Consider the following 16,162-nt stretch of genomic DNA (forward strand, 5'->3'; position numbering starts at 1 on the left):
GCATAAAAACAAAACGCTGCCTCTGCTGTCTTTTTAATTTTCATATGTGGAATATAGAGAAGCAGCACTAGATGATCTTAAAGCTTGATGTGAAACATATTCAATCAGGCACTCAGAGAGGTATGAAGGTGCTGAACTATTAAGTAGTAAAATTTTATGGTCAATTCTAAAGGAAACAGGCAGCCAGTGCAGTGATGCTAAAGCTGCTCTAATATGATCCTGTTTTCTAGTCTGTGTTAATATTGTTGCTGCTGAGTTTTGCGAAAGTTGTAGTTTGTTGGTTGTGCTTGCAGGAAGTCCTGTGAAAAAAGCATTACAGTAGTCAAGTCGAGAAAACATGCCTACTCACATCCAACAACGGTGCCGCAGTAGTTTCTAGAGGGAGAATTCCCAGTTTAAAGACTAGGACCACCCCCTTCTGATGATATATCTTGAAGGTAGGAGGGATTTTTGAAAAACTAATACTTTGAGGTGGATTTTTTTAGGTGATTTGTTTTGATTTTCCAGACAGCTAACATTAGTGCTGAGACGACAACTCTCACAACTATCATCAGATCATCATTGCTCTGCAGATGCATGAATTCCAAATGGCAGAAATGACTTGTCAGATATGGAGGACAATAAGCTAAAAGCTTCAGGCTACATTTAGCAATGCTGGTCCTCAAAAAACATCTACGTCAGATTCATGATGTGTTCTTAAAGCGCAGAACTTCTTACCTAATAACAAATCCCAAATAAGAAAACATTGGTGAATGTCAGAATCTTCGTGAAAACTGTGTAAGTGGGTTTTTGGTGAATGAGGCCCATTCTTTGCATCTCACATTGTTTTTGAATGATTTCACCGATCATACCCTGTTCTAGAATGTTCTAGCCTGTCTCACACCCTTGTAGAATGTTTCTCCATTTAAACAGCTCTACAAATGCCTCCCCAGTCCACAACTTTTTTCAAGTTTCACACTGTTCTACACTGATCTCCTCATTGCCCTTGTTCTAGAACGTTCTCCTCATTCACACAGTTTTTGAAAGTTCTTTGTTATTAATACCAATGCTGGCTGTCTAGATATCTTGCCTCTGTTTGTCTATTTTCTGTGGCTGAAGAGATAAAAAAAAACAAAAAACTTGAATGTAGATTGTATGATCTTGACAATCAAGGTTACACTAATGCTAGCTTAGTTGACTAAGCTAGCATTCGAGATTGGCTGACACCACAGGGATTCCCAGTAGTTGTATAATGCATGCTGGGTATTGTAGTGAAAGAACACTGTAAGAAAAACATGAAAATGATATAAAATTGTGGATTCGGTCAAACTGATGAGGTTGAGGGATACAGTGGTGCATTATGGAATACTGTACATCATTTTATTCTATGTAATTTGGAACCATTTGTATTTTTCCATTCATCATGAACTTTCAAATAAATAAAAGACAGCTGTATTTTCAAATGCTTAAAAAAAGGAAAGAAATAGAGTTACAAAGTTTTGTAGTGTTGTGAAGAGCAATTAGCACTCTGTGAAACTAGCAGTACCATAATATTTCAAAACTATTTCATTTTGATCTGGTACTGATCTGGTCCTGAAACACACTCTGACTCCCCTCTCACACTCTTTTTTCAGAGGTGTATCAGCTGAGTCTTGCTGAGGAGCAGAAAGTGAGCATCACCACGGTAACGGTGGGTCAGAGCGTGGTGCTGACATGCGGCATCACGGGCGAGCAGCGGCCGCCAATTATCTGGAGACGCAACAACCACTCCCTCAACACGCTGCAACTGGAGGACATCAACGTGAGTAACACCTCTCAACACACACTCATTCCTTCAGCACTGAGACCTCTCACACTCCTTTTATTCCTTTTTATTCCTGTGCTGAATGGACCAACAGAAATGCTACAGAAATGCTAATGGTGGTTTGTGTGTACTGTGCTGGTCTGAGTGGATCAGACACAGCAGTGCTGCTGGAGTTTTTAAACACCTCAGTGCCACTGCTGGACTGAGAATAGTCCACCAACCAAAAATATCCAGCCAACAGCGTCCTGTGGGCAGCGTCCTGTGACCACTGATGAAGGACTAGAGGATGACCAACACAAACTGTACAGCAGCAGATGAGCTATCGTCTCTGATTTTACATCTACAAGGTGGACTCACAAGGTAGGAGTGTCTAATAGAGTGGACAGTGAGTGGACACAGTGTTTAAAAACTCCAGCAGCACCACTGTGTCTGATCCACTTGTACCAGTGCAACACACACTAACACACCACCACCACGTCAGTGTTACTGCAGTGCTGAGAATGATCCACCACCCAAATAGTACCTGCTCTATGAGGGTCCATGGGGGTCCTGACCACTGAAGAACAGGTTAAAAGGGGGCTAACAAAGTATCAGAGAAACAGATGGACTACAGTCTGTAACTGTAGAACTACAAAGTGCACCTATATAGTAAGTGGAGCTGATAAAATGGACAATGAGCGTAGAAACAAGGAGGTGGTCATAATGTTATGCCTGATCGGTGTATATATATATATATATATATGTATATATACACCGATCAGGCATAATATATATATATATATGTTGTACACATATTTATATGTGTGTGTGTGTGTGTGTGTGTGTGTGTGTGTGTGTGTGTGTGTCTGTTGAACATTTCTAGTAGCTTTTTTTTTTTATAACTGTTGTCGGTCAGCCCATGATTTATCGAGACTGATTATGATAATGACAAAACACGTCAAACTATGATAAATCACATACACCAAATAAAACCAATGTTTCCAGGAGAGACGAGCAGAGAAAATGGATTCGGAAGTAAAAGTAAATCACTATTCCACGCTGCCTCAGGCTCAACACACACACATATTGAGGCCAGACTGCACAACACCCTCAACAAGCAGCGAGTGATAGTGTGTTAGTGAAGGAAGGTGTGAGCTTGTGTATGTACAGACTGTATCATTCATCATAGCTCCAGCTCAATAAAGGATCCCATTAATATGAGTAGAGGCCCAACAGAAAGTGCTTAAGGTGAGCAGAGCAGCTTTGTCAGCCTTTTACTCCGACTGAGTTAGCCTGCCAAAACGCTCACTATAGGAGACGAAGATGCTTTGAGGGAAAATGTGTAAAGAAAGAACAGAATGGATGATCGCTAAGAAATATGAAGAGATGCTGACACAAGAACCAGAGAGAAAGCTCCATCCATCCTGCGTTGTAGGAGGTTTTATGCCATTTCTATGCAGTGTTCAGTTTTGTCCCACTGCATTTATTTTTTGTACATTTTTGTGTGCTTTTCGACATTAATGTTCTGTTTAAGCTAAAACAATGACTTATTTTCTCAACATTTTTATTCTGTAGGTGTAATAACGTTTTGTGAATCTCAAAATAATCACTTATTACATTGACTTTTATTATTTTTTTAATTAAATAACCCCCTGTTTCAATACATTATGTTGACATTTCTTAGTAACACAAAATCATGAGTCCGTAAGATAATTAACCCCTTAAAATCACAGGCTTATTACATACATATTTATTCAATAAATACAGGGACTTCAATGCAAACTGGCTGAGCTCTTCGTATGTTATAGAAGTGTGTAATAAAACTTGGAGCCCCTTGTCCATAAATCAACATTTTGCAAAATTTCAAAATTCAAGATACTACTTTTAGAAAACAACTCAATATTTCAAAATAGTAAGTCAAGAATTTGAGACAACATGTCATTATTTTGGGATAGTAATTCAATCTTTTGAAGTAAAAAAAAAAAGTCCTTATTTTCAGACACTAAGTGACAATGTTGTGAAAGTTTTCAGACATACTACATCAAAATACTGAGAACATAAGCAGGGATGTGGGAAGGTTTTTTAAGCTGGGGATGCTGAGGCTTCAAGCAACATATATGTGATGTAAGCGCTGACATTGAGCAAAATAAGTTGCCTTTTTTAACTGGAATTTTTTTTTTGCTAATTTACACCAAACAGATTGTGTCATAACGTGCTATAATGTAGTGAGAGATGACAACATACACTTATAGTTGACAAATTAAACCACTCATACACTCTCTGTGGTGTTGCTCTCTGTGGTGAACACTCAGATTGTTGATCTGTGGTGCAGTATCTCACTATGTCACGCCCACAGTCACATGATGAGATTTAACACTGGAAGATTAGACTATTTGTTTGAAGTTTAAAAACAATATTAAGCTGCTTTGGGGCTCAGAACTGGTCTATAACTCACTTTCCCTCTTTGCACCTCAACCAGAGTGTGATTTAACAGCGAGCCCCCAGAGAGGCCAACAGCTGGCAAAAGAAGCAATTTGGCTCATTAACTTAAACGGTGCATGGCTACTGCAGCTTTTAAAAGCCTATAAATACAATGTAAAAACTCCACTCTTAAACAGGCACATGTGGTACTTTAATATGCTTGAATTATTATAAAGCTCAGAACTTTATTATTATTATTATTAGTAGTAGTAGTAGTAGTAGTAATAGTAGTAGTATTATTAATATTAACAGTTGTAGTCCTTTAAATCTGGGGGTGCTACTGCACCCTCCTCACACTCAGCATTCCCACTTCCTATATCCCCAAACATAAGTGATTATTTTGAGATAATAACTCTAAATTTAAAAAAAGTATTTTTTTGAGACAGTAAATCAACATTTAAAACATTTTTACTCTCACTAGAAATACAGAAAAATAAAAACAAAAAAAACAAAAAAAAAATTCCCCAAAATAAATTTGGAACTTTGGAATCGATCAGTTAAATCAGTGTTTTCAAAAATATTAAACAAACTTGTTTGCAAACACAAATATAAAATAATACCTTTTCAAACAATTAGAAGCTGAAAAAGGTCAAAATTGTAGGTGAACCCAGAATAGGGAATGCTTTATAGGGTCAAGAATGCAGTTAGAATCAATAATGTCCAGAAGTAAAGATCAAAATTTGCCACAGATAATTTGACCAAAAATATTGGACGTTTAATAATTTCTTGCTGAGATGCGAATAAAACATCTAAAAATATCTTTTGGTCAATAGTTGATTACAAACATTGAACTGTTATGAACGTTTGTGCATGTGCACAGGTATTTTTGCATTCCTGGTGTCCTATATCTATAAGCGAGTCAACTCTGTGGTCTGCAATAGCACTAGCCGCTCCCAAAAACATTAAATGCTGATGGGCCCCTAAAGTCTGTGAGAAGCTCCAGGCTGCCAAGATCCATCTCTGTCTCCAAACTCCCTGAGCTCCACCTGCAGACCTCAGAGACCTCAGTCTGTTCATCAGTCATACGCTGAGATCACTCACTCCGGGTCGGTAGAGCCGTGTTTTTGCACCTTTGGCTGTAAATAATCTGCAGCCTCCGTCTTAAAGCTCATGAAATATCAGCTGAGCTTCTGTAGGATCAGTCTCTGTGGAGAAACTTTTCCTCACGGCCCTGAAGCAGCCTGCCCCCTCCAGCACTTTAGCATCATCGCACAAGCTTTATAGCTCCCAGGCTGCACTCACGAAGGCCATGCTCTGTGCGTCCTGCTCATGCTGCAGCCTCACATTCATTCATCACATGTATCTATTTTTGGCTCAAGCAGTGATCCTGGAGATCAAGGTCTTCTTTTCAACATTTCTTTTCAATTTCTTGCCATTTCTTGGGGACTTTAAAAGTGATAAATATGTGAACAAACAGGAAACAAACTTTTGTTGCTGATTTTAAGACATCGAGAAAAAATAAAACCATAAAATATAAAATGTGCCATTTACTTCCATTAATTGACCTAAACTGCCTATATATATATATATATATATATATATATATATATATATATATATATAAGCAAAAAGTTTATATACTTTTTTTCAAGTAATTTTAGGCTGCTTCTTTTAGTCCACTCATCATGACATTTACACAGTTTAAAGGACAAAATATATATATATACTTTTTTTATAAACCTACCTAAGTCTACACTCTTGATGATGGTTCGTTAGGGGTCTTTACAAAATACTGTGGTTTTATATAGAACCATGAACGCTTAAAGAACCATTTGCATGCTTAAACGTTCTTTGAATGGTGAAATCGTTCTTCAGATTGACCAAGAATGTGTTGTATATGGTTCTATATAGAACGTTTTTGAAAAGGTTTCTACATAGCACCAGAAAGAGTTATTTTATTGTTACAAGTTTGAAATTGTAACAGTTTAAGAGACCCTTTTCGGTGCTAGATAGAATGCTAAAAACAGTGATATATGATGACAAGTGTAGGAGAAGTGTAAGTCTTATTTAAAGCTGCTTACTTCTAGAAAACACAGTTCAATAATGGCCATAACAGTCCACAACTACTAAATATACCCAACATCGATTGGCCAATTTGATCTTATGCAGAATTTATAGGAATCATATTAAGCATCAATTTTTGGGCTTCGAAGGAAATTGTAACCGCTTTGCCCTAACATTAATCATTCATGACTTATCATGAAACTGCTGGATGTTATGACACAGATACTATAAATTATTACTCCCTGGCTGAGCCGTGCTATCAGAATTGAATCACTCATTCTGGATTAGCCCAAATGTAGTTTTTCAGATGATGTTTCTCTCGTCTGACTTTTTAACCAGCCCACGATAAGAAGCGTGAAAATGTTCACACACCTGCGGCAACCACCCAAAAATGAGTGGATTTCCAGATCATCCTGAGCAGGGCTCGAAGCAAAAGCCGCTTAAGCACGTTAAACGTGAAAATGAAGGCTCTTGCCGCGTGTTGCATCACTGTACACAGCTGGGCCCATTAGGATTCTTTCAGGGAGGGACCAGGGACTGCACAGCCAGTGATATGACCTGCTGCTGAATAAATGGAAAACACATTCAAATTTTTTCTTGCAGTTTGACGCATGGCACGAGTTTGCTTGCAAATGTCTTAACAGTAGGAAACTTTTTCAAACTATGTTCCTAGAACTTGTCACTCTTCTGTTACTCATATGAATAAATTTCATACATATGTGGAATTTATGAGTTTTAATGAAATTCAGACATACAGATAACCTGAATACATGAACAGTTTATAGGATCTTTAATGTGTGTGAGCAATTTTTACTGGATTTCAAATGTAATTGTAAGAAAAAGGTTGCTAATTTTGTGCCAATCATAACTTTATGAAGGAAATGTCTGGCGAAAAATCAAACTAATTTTCCACTTATCTCAGATGTAGGCGATCAGCCAAGACGTGTTTGGGGAACAAAATTTTGCTTCTTTAGCTTCACAAATGCTAGAAGTCAATAATCTTATCCATAAATACAACCCAAAAACGTCTCTCAACCTGCCCGAACCTCATCCAGGTATTCATTAAGGTCGCACAGACTTGTCAATGTGGTTTAGCGTGTGACATGACTTACTGTGAGCTATAAGAATGGACAAAACATTGTATAGTCTGAACACAGTGGACAGCCACGTCAGACAACATATGTTGTGCTGAATTCCACCTCCTCTCCAGAATTTGACTTTTTTCTTTTTTTGAAACATGTATCTTTCAGTTGGAAAAAAACATGTTAACATTTACTTATAAAAACGAAACAACATAAATCACAAAAGTAATTTTTTGCCATCGATAAGCCTGCATGATTTGTGTGCACACAAAGGGGAGTCAGGATGAATGTTGTCTAAAGTGGCTGCCTTCACTGCTCAGCGGTAAAGTTGTGTTCATTCTTACAGTTCACAAGTCTGTCACAAGTCACAATACTCTGTACTAAACCACTTTCACAAGTCAGTGCAACTTTACTGAAGACTTTTGATGCAGTTTGAGCTTTAGGGATGTATTTCTCAAAAAGATTTCGGTGCTATTGACTTGTGTTGGTCCAGTGCTAAACTAAAGTAGCAAAATTTGAACACCAGACATGACTGCATCTGTAGTAAGTGGAAATTGTGTAAATTTAATGATTTTTCGTTAGGCGTCCTTATATTTTCAAACTATCCATAGCTTTTCAGACCAGTAACATGAGGTAAATTGTGAGATCCTATTGCTTAAGAAGAATCTGGAAATAAATGGAAGGTCTCTGGCCAATGATGTACCACTGACTACCAATGACATTCTTAAAATCCATAGTATAGTAGATGCCTTTATTTAATCAGTTCACTGAAAACACTTTACTGGTGTTACCTTTACTGAGTTTACACTGAACATGATTTACTCTGCCTTGAAAGGGTTCTTTTAATCTAGTTTGTCTTAACCTGCTGTCTGTACTGATTTGCTCCCAACAGATCCCATCACAGGTAGGTTTCTTCACCTGTCCAGGACTGCATGCCTACAAGCCTTACCATCACCATCACAAAGCCCTGAAGCTGATCAGGTCTGGCATTACTTCGAAACTTTTTTCAGGACTTATTCTCTTTACTCTATCCACACCTATCAGAATTTCGTCAGGTACACGCTCACTGACTATCTGCACTTCCATGGGAAACAAACTTTTATTATTCAAAGCTAAATCCTTGCTAATTGCCAGCAGCAAGCAGTTGGTCCACACACTGAGACAACAATGAGTCGATTTGGAGCCAAATATAGATGCTGAATTGAACAAGAGCTGTGAAGTTCACTGAATCCTGTCTTTGAAAAGTGTTTGTTTAGTATTAATGACATAGCATTTCATGGTAGTTGCCGAGCTATTGTTTCCCTCATGTTGTAGCACCATAGCAATTACTTGCCTCTGCAAGTCATTTTAAACAACTGCAATTGGTCATTTTGCAGTTCGTCAGTGAAATTGTCCCTTCCTGTCAAAGTGGGCAGTTCTAAAAAGACACCAGACTACTCTGTAGAGCACCAAAGACAGGGATGATTGCACTAAATAAAGGTTCTGTGCAGGTACATTTTTCATTCGTCAAGGTACAAACAGTGTAAATGTACCCTCAAAGGTACAACAGTGGTTTTAGGGTCCAACTGTGCACCTTCAATAGGTTTTTCCAGGTGAAAAGTACATATTTGTACCTTTTCATAACCGAATGTTTTAAAACAGAACAATAAAATAAAAAGCCTAATTTCAACAGATTATGGTACAATTATTTTCTTTGACTAAAGGTACTGAGATGTACCCTTGAGGTGTACCCGCCCCAGTGACAGTTTTGTATCTTTATTTCTGATAGTGTAGAGGGCAGGGTGTCAGGGTAGTTGCCCATGTCATCATATTTTTCCTTTCTCTTTTCTCTTCTAAACCTATGTATTCCATCTGCTGCCTGCAGTTGATTTCATGTGATTTTTTTTTAGTGCTGGTTAGGTCATGCAGAGGAGAGTGAAAAGAGAAAGGCCAGCCGGGGGCCATATTTGGTCTTTAGAGAGATTGTCATCTATTAATATTCAGCCAGCTTAACATTTCTGTTCCCATATCCACCCCTCCCCCCACCTCAATACTGTAGTGTGTATGGAAGAAAGAGTAGAGTAAGTCAAGAGAGGAGAAAGTGAAGGAGAGAGGAGGGAACGAGGGAGAGAATGGTGGTGTTTTGTCACCTTTTTTCATTTAGGAGGGCGAAAAAATACACAGCGCTGCTAGCAAAAATGACACCATCAATTCCCATTGTGCTCTGAGGCTGAACACCAACCATGCACCAAAGGAGAAAGCACACTACAGCTTACAGCCTCCACTCCCACACATGCTGTGCAGTATCTGTAACAGGGAAGCAGCAGACTTGAAAACTCAAAAATAACAGTGTTTAATATTCTACTATTATTACTAATAATTATTACTAACATATAGGCACGTATGTGGAACAAATTAAAAGAAAAACCAACAAAAAGTGTTTGGCTACCATGAGAACCAGAACAGCTTCAATCCACTTTGTGATAGGATCTACAAGATATAATAGAATCTAACCCTAACCCTCAGTGGGTGTTTTGATGATGATGGTGGTGGAGAGCACACTCTAACCTGCTGGTCCAAAATCAAAATAGGTATTCCATTGAGTTGAGATCTAGTGGCGGTGAAGGCCATAGCAGGTGATTTTCATCATTTTCATGCTCATCAAACCATTCAATGACCCCTTGTGCCCTGAGAATGGGGCATCATCATCCTGGAAAAGACCACTCCCATAAATTGTATTGATTTACAGTGACCCAAACTATGCCAGCAAAATCCCCCTCCCACTGCGTAACAGAGCCACACCAACAAACACCCTCACAGTAGGGGCTTTTCTTATATAAACACTGGTCAGATAAGCAGTCTTGTGGCAGAAGCTCCTGCCAACCATGCACTAATCATGAACCCATGTGCCAAGGGCATTTTTACACTTGTCCACAATACTTTAGTCCACACCCACAACTGATTCTGGGCTCATTTGGGGGAGGGACTCCACGCGAGTTCTCTAGAACTCCACCCGACCCACGGATCAATCGCGCAATTCCATGCATCAGTTTTCCACGTTCAGGTTCGCAAAATGGCACTAGCTTTATCTGTTTGCTGCTTTTTATTATTTTCCTTGGATACAACACCCTAGCAGCAAAGAACAGCACTTTTGTACAGAAAAATCCTTTCCCTGCCATCACGAAACTTGAAAAGGGAATTAACACGACAAGTCACATTACAGAATGAACAAATCACACAGCCCCATATGCGGCACCAGGAGCAAATAGCTTCCACATATGCAGTGGACCACACCAGAGTTCTCTGGAAGTGAATTCTCAACCACTGATGTCAGGAGGACCAGAGATCAGTTCTCTAGGCCGCTTCTGAGCTCGAAAACAGCTTTCACACTTGACCAAATGTACCGAACTTGCAGAGCAAGTGGCCTGGGTCTGGAAAAAACTCTAGTTTAAGAACAACCTAAAGCTCTTAGATCTTTTCTTGTTGCCATCTTGATTCAAATCCATGGTTAACTGGGCCTTCTCAGTATTTTTATACATGCCACAGGGCATGGTAGTATTGCATCATGTGGAACACCTGTCTGGAAGCATCTGCATTAGTTATGCTTCTCCAGTCATTTTTTTCTGGTTTTTCCTTCAGCTTGTCAGAATATATTTATATATTACCATGTCAACATATGGCTATTACAGCCTCTCTCCATTCATCGTTGGTCAGTTTTTGACTTCAAGACTGCTACTATATATCTCTGACCCGAAATTACAGTACTTGAGTGTTCAGACATTCTTAACACAGTAGTGGCATAATACTGTAAGTGGTGCTGGAATGAGTTTATCAGGCACAGTGGTATCCAGGAACGTGCACAGACATTTTAGGGGGCTCAGTGGAGAAAAAAGAGCAACATGAGAAAGAATTAAACCTAATTTAATTTACTGTTTATTGCCTACACCAGGGGACGGCAACCCAAATGTTAAGAAGAGCCATTTTGTCCTTTCAGCAAAAATCAAACCACCATAAAATATTTTATGTCCATTTTACCCTCTTGGTTGTAAATATGTCTCAATATATGCTAATGTGCTAGTTTAGGCTAACAAATTTAATATAAATGAAAATGCAGACTTACTTTGCTCTGCTTCAAGCTTTAGTTATAGTTTCTTGTAAAATGTCTCCCAACATTCAATTTTTAACAAGGGTGGAGTTAACCTCTTATTCACCAGCCTTGTTGGAATTTTCCCATTCCACCTTAAATGGGATGGGAAAATTCAAATTAGAAGCTGGAGAACAAGAAGCTGACGTCAGCTTCGTGACTTTTTGGTGTTTGACAGTTTCTCAATGCAGATTAAATGTTTCAGAAAACCAGCTGAGTGCTTATAAATGCAAATACGTCCATTCGTCTCCAAATTACTGATGTTCATCTTAAATCTTTCTCTTTGCCTTTTTGTTAGCTACTAGGTATTATAGCAGTTATACAATAACTCCAGTGTTTAAGACCATTCATTGTTCAAACGGTGTTAGAATGATTTTATTGCAAAGGAGGATTATTTTATTTTTACCTAAAAATCTAATTCTGCTGTGGAGCCGCAACAGGGCAGTAAAAGAGCCGCACGCAGCTCCGGAGCTGCATGTTGCCGACCCCTTGCCTACACTCTTGTCAAGAGAGACTGTGATGTGTAATCATGTTTTAGATCAAATCAAATGTAGTGTTAAGAATTTCACCCAAAGGCAGCCAAAAACACTAATGTTACTACTATCTGTGTGGGGGTTTGAACCTCAGTCACCAAGCTATAGCATAACCCACTGCATTATTTAAGGTAGTTTTGAGTTTGAGACTCTATTTAAGAGCTTAACAGATTCTTATCTAAATCTAAAGTTATTAACACCCTTTATCACCAACATTATGTTTGATTGTTGTCCAAGATAACCATATTATGGAACCTGATGCCTTTTAAAAGAGATTATCAGTGTGATTTCCAGCGCTGTGGTGATAGATGCATTCATGACAGGTCCACATGTGGTCAGTACTCTGAATTAGGATGTACTCACACTTGCTTTGTACCATGTACCTCCCCACTCCGCTGACCTGCGCTCACATTGCTCTTAACGTCCCAGGCCGAAGCCCACTTACGTCATCACTATACAACTTTTTGTGTTTAAAAAGAAAAGCACTCAAACAGCACAACACAGTCATGATTGTACTTGCTTTGTGGCTTATTTTGAGTTGTTTCAGGAGTGCTAACACACAGCCCTCTCACATGCCTTGTAGATTTATTGATTATGCAATGCAGTGATTTTCTGTTAATAGTGCTGCATAAGAATAAGATTTTTTTCAGAGGCAGCTGATGTTAAGAGAGAAAATTGCAGTTTTACTCTCTAGAAAGGTGAGAACCAGACCTGTTATTGACCCACATATTCTCAAAAGAGTTGAAAAGTGGGACAGTCGCATCAATGACATCATGTTCGGGTTTTGTGCTCAGGCATGATTAGTGATCACACTAGATGTGTACTGTGCCTGAGTCCAATTGAACCGTGCCTAAATCCATCTCTTTAAGTGGCACAGAGCACGGTAGAGAGCATTCACACTAGTCAAATGAACTGGACTTTGGGTGTCGAACATGCATGCGGCTCTTTTACAGCTCTGTTGCAGCTCCACAGCAGAACTAGACTTTTAGGTAAAAATAAAATATTCCTTCTTTGCAGTAAAATAAAGCTCTGCTGATCGTTCAACACAGTTTTAACAATAAATGGTCTTAAACACTGGAGTTAATGCATATCTCCTAATTTACTGACCTTAACCCCGACGGTTGATGCACAGACTGCTGGTCACGTAGCAATGCAGACGACAATCTGGACTAGCTAGTAGCTAATGAAAAGGCAAAGAGATAGATTTAAGATGAACATTGATAATTTGGAGATTAATAGACTTATTTGAATTTATAATCACTCCAGCTGGTTTCCTGAAATGTTTAATCTGCAGAAACTGTCAAACACTAAAACGTTGTGAAGCTAAAGTCAGCTTCTCATTTGAATTGTCCTGTTCCACCTTAAAAGGTGCTGCGGTTACATGCTGGCACCTCATGCAACATTTAAGGTGGAAAGGGACAATTTGAGCAAGAAGCTGGTGAATGAGAAGCCTCATGACTTCAGCCTCATAAAGGGTTGAACGTTGAGAGACATTTTACAAAAATCTGTTCTACTTTTGTGGAAAAGTTTCCTGCTGGAGATGCAAGAAAAGCAGCTATAGCTGAGGCATATTTACAGCCAAAATGGTAAAATGGGCATAAAATGTTGATCTTGAATTTTGAAAGGACACAATGGCTCTTCTTAACATTTCGGTTGCTGACCTCTGGCCTAGTGTCAGTACACCCTTAGAGGGGGCGTCCAAGAGTGATGAATCTTGAGTCAACACACAAGCTCTATTTTTGGGGAGAGTCTGAGCCAGGAACAGAGGCATTATAAATAAAGTGTAAAATATAGAGTATAAAATATACATACCAGCCAAGAGGGCAGGGCGTCAAGTTCTCTCCCGCTCATTATTGGGGTTCTGTGGTCAGAAACTGACCAGTAATGAAGAACTAGATTAGGCAAATACAACTGTATCAACAAACAATTTGGAAAGCAATCATTTTAGTTTCTGTTAAGTTACAATAACAGATATTAAGTTGGGTATATGGAAATTTTTTTTACAATACTGACAGCATTTTGCCTCTGGGATCTTACACACTCAAACAAATAATTATCCACCATAAAATGAATGGAAGTGCAGGCAGTCATGGGCAGAACTCAATCTCTACTTGTAATTAACACACCGAGAAGGAAAATAAATAGAAGGGGGGGAAAATGAAACAAAAGATTTTCAATCTAGCCGTTCTGTCCTCGTTGTCTCGGGGTGATGCGGCCTAATCAAATTCAGATCTAATCAGAAGGAGGAGAGAATGGGAACGCAGTCCTCAGAGGAATGGCTGAACGCTTCCCACGTAACTGCGCTCTCCACGATGACACTGCCTAGTATTGAAGGAGTGCTGGACTTTGCTCGTGTGAATTAATTAGCTTCGGGGCTTTTGGTGACTTTCTTGGCTGATGCTGTTTTCTTTTCAGGGACTGTTTTCTGTTTTGTCTCCGTCGCTCTCTGATTGTGCCGCCACTTGTTGGGCTGCATGCTGAGTCCTGTTGATTTTTTTTCTTTTGAATCACAGAAATATGATCAGGCTTTCAATAGTCATCGTCTCCTGCACTTTAGGCCATTTGTGGAGCTATTTTTGCGCTGCACTGTTCCCTCTAAAACTCTGTCTGTTGGTTACACAATGCCGTGCACTTTGTTGTTGCTGCTCTCCACTGGCAAATGATCACAGCTTTGTTCCTTTATCAGATGAGAGAAATGGATTGCACAGCAGCAAACAATTTACCAAAGATAATTCTTGCTCCGAGGATGACTTCTCTGAGTCTGTCCTCTCTCATAAACATTGAACTTTTCTTGCTCTCTTTTTCTTTTACTCTCTCTCTCTCTTTTCTCTCTGTCTCTCTGATTGTGGCTCGCAAATGTTCTTTAATGTTAGCCCACAGCAGAACTGATGCAAATGCAATCTGTTCCTGTTGATTACCATTTTTTTACATGTCTCTCTTCTCTCTCTCTCTCTGTCTCTCTCTCTCTCTCTCTCTCTCTCTCTCTCTCTCTCTCTCTCTCTCTCTCTCACGCATCATTGGTCTCTATCTATCTATCTATCTATCTATCTATCTATCTACCTCACTCATTCTCTTTCCATCTCATTTTCACTTTCTCTCTCTTTCTCTCTTTCATTCTCTTAAACCTTCTCTCCCTTTCTTTCTTTCAGTCCCCTCTCTCTCACTCTCTCTTTCTCTCTCTTTTCCATCTATTTCTCACTCCTCCTCTCTCTCTTGCTCTCTCTCTCTTTCTCTATGTATCTATCCACCTCACTCTTTCTCTTTCCATCTCATTATCACTTTCTCTCTCCCTCTATTTCTCTGTTTCTCACTCCTCCCCTCCTTCTTGCTCTCTCTCTCTCTCATTCTCATCATTGGTCACCCTTCTTTCTCTTGCTCCTCTTTTTCTCTGCTTCTCTCTTATCCCTCTCTTCATCTTCCTCTCTCGCTTTCTCTTCATCTCTCTGTCTCTCTCTCACTCTCCCTTTCTCTCCCTCCCCATTTATTTTTCTGTTTCTCACTCTTCCTCTCTTTCTTTCCCTTTCTTCCTCTGTTTCTTGCTCTCCCTCCACTCTCTCTGTCTCTCTCTTCCTCTATTCCTTTCTCATTTTCTTAACCTCTCTTTTTCTTTTTCTTTCTTTCTTTCATTCTTTCTTTCTTTCTTTCTATCTTTCTATATTTCTCTTTCTCTCTCTGTCACTCTCCTCTCTATCTCTCTCTCTCCTGTCTTTCTCTCCCTCTCTGTATCTCTCTCCTCTTTTCTCTCTTCTTTCCTCTCTTTCTTGCTCTTTCTCTCCTTTTCTTTTCCTCTCTCTCTCTGTCCTTTTGAAAAGTCATATAATGCCACAGCCGTTCTTTCTCTCCATCTGCGCTCCTAAATTAGAATGCTTGATAATGCTCACGCTCTTTTATTTGCAGATTTATGCAGATGCCTGCGCTCGTCCTTTTTTATTATTTGACTTTGCCTGATTGTGATTGAAGAGTGCTGTGATAGTCCACACTGCCGGGCTGCTGTTTTTGATTTTGCTGTCATTGAGCCTGATTTGTTTGCTTCGCAGGACTTTGGAGATGATGGAAGTCTGTACATCACCAAAGTGACCACTACTCATATGGGCAACTACACCTGCCATGCTGATGGCTATGAGCAGCTTTTCCAGACACACACCCTGCAGGTCAATGGTAAGTAATAACATTCACA

General features: G+C 39.3%; 1 protein-coding gene across 1 annotated transcript in view; it reads left to right on the top strand.

Moving 5' to 3' along the window:
- fstl5 (follistatin-like 5) overlaps positions 1-16,162 on the top strand; it is a 225,944-nt gene that overhangs the window by 151,273 nt on the left and 58,509 nt on the right. Inside the window, exons 7-8 of the mRNA XM_036568782.1 lie at positions 1,614-1,780; positions 16,023-16,143. Of these exons, the coding sequence (XP_036424675.1) occupies positions 1,614-1,780; positions 16,023-16,143 (288 nt within the window). The remainder of the gene's footprint in view (positions 1-1,613; positions 1,781-16,022; positions 16,144-16,162) is intronic.

Source organism: Colossoma macropomum, unplaced genomic scaffold (assembly GCF_904425465.1).
Source record: "Colossoma macropomum unplaced genomic scaffold, Colossoma_macropomum, whole genome shotgun sequence".
Classification (NCBI taxonomy): Eukaryota; Metazoa; Chordata; class Actinopteri; order Characiformes; family Serrasalmidae; genus Colossoma; species Colossoma macropomum.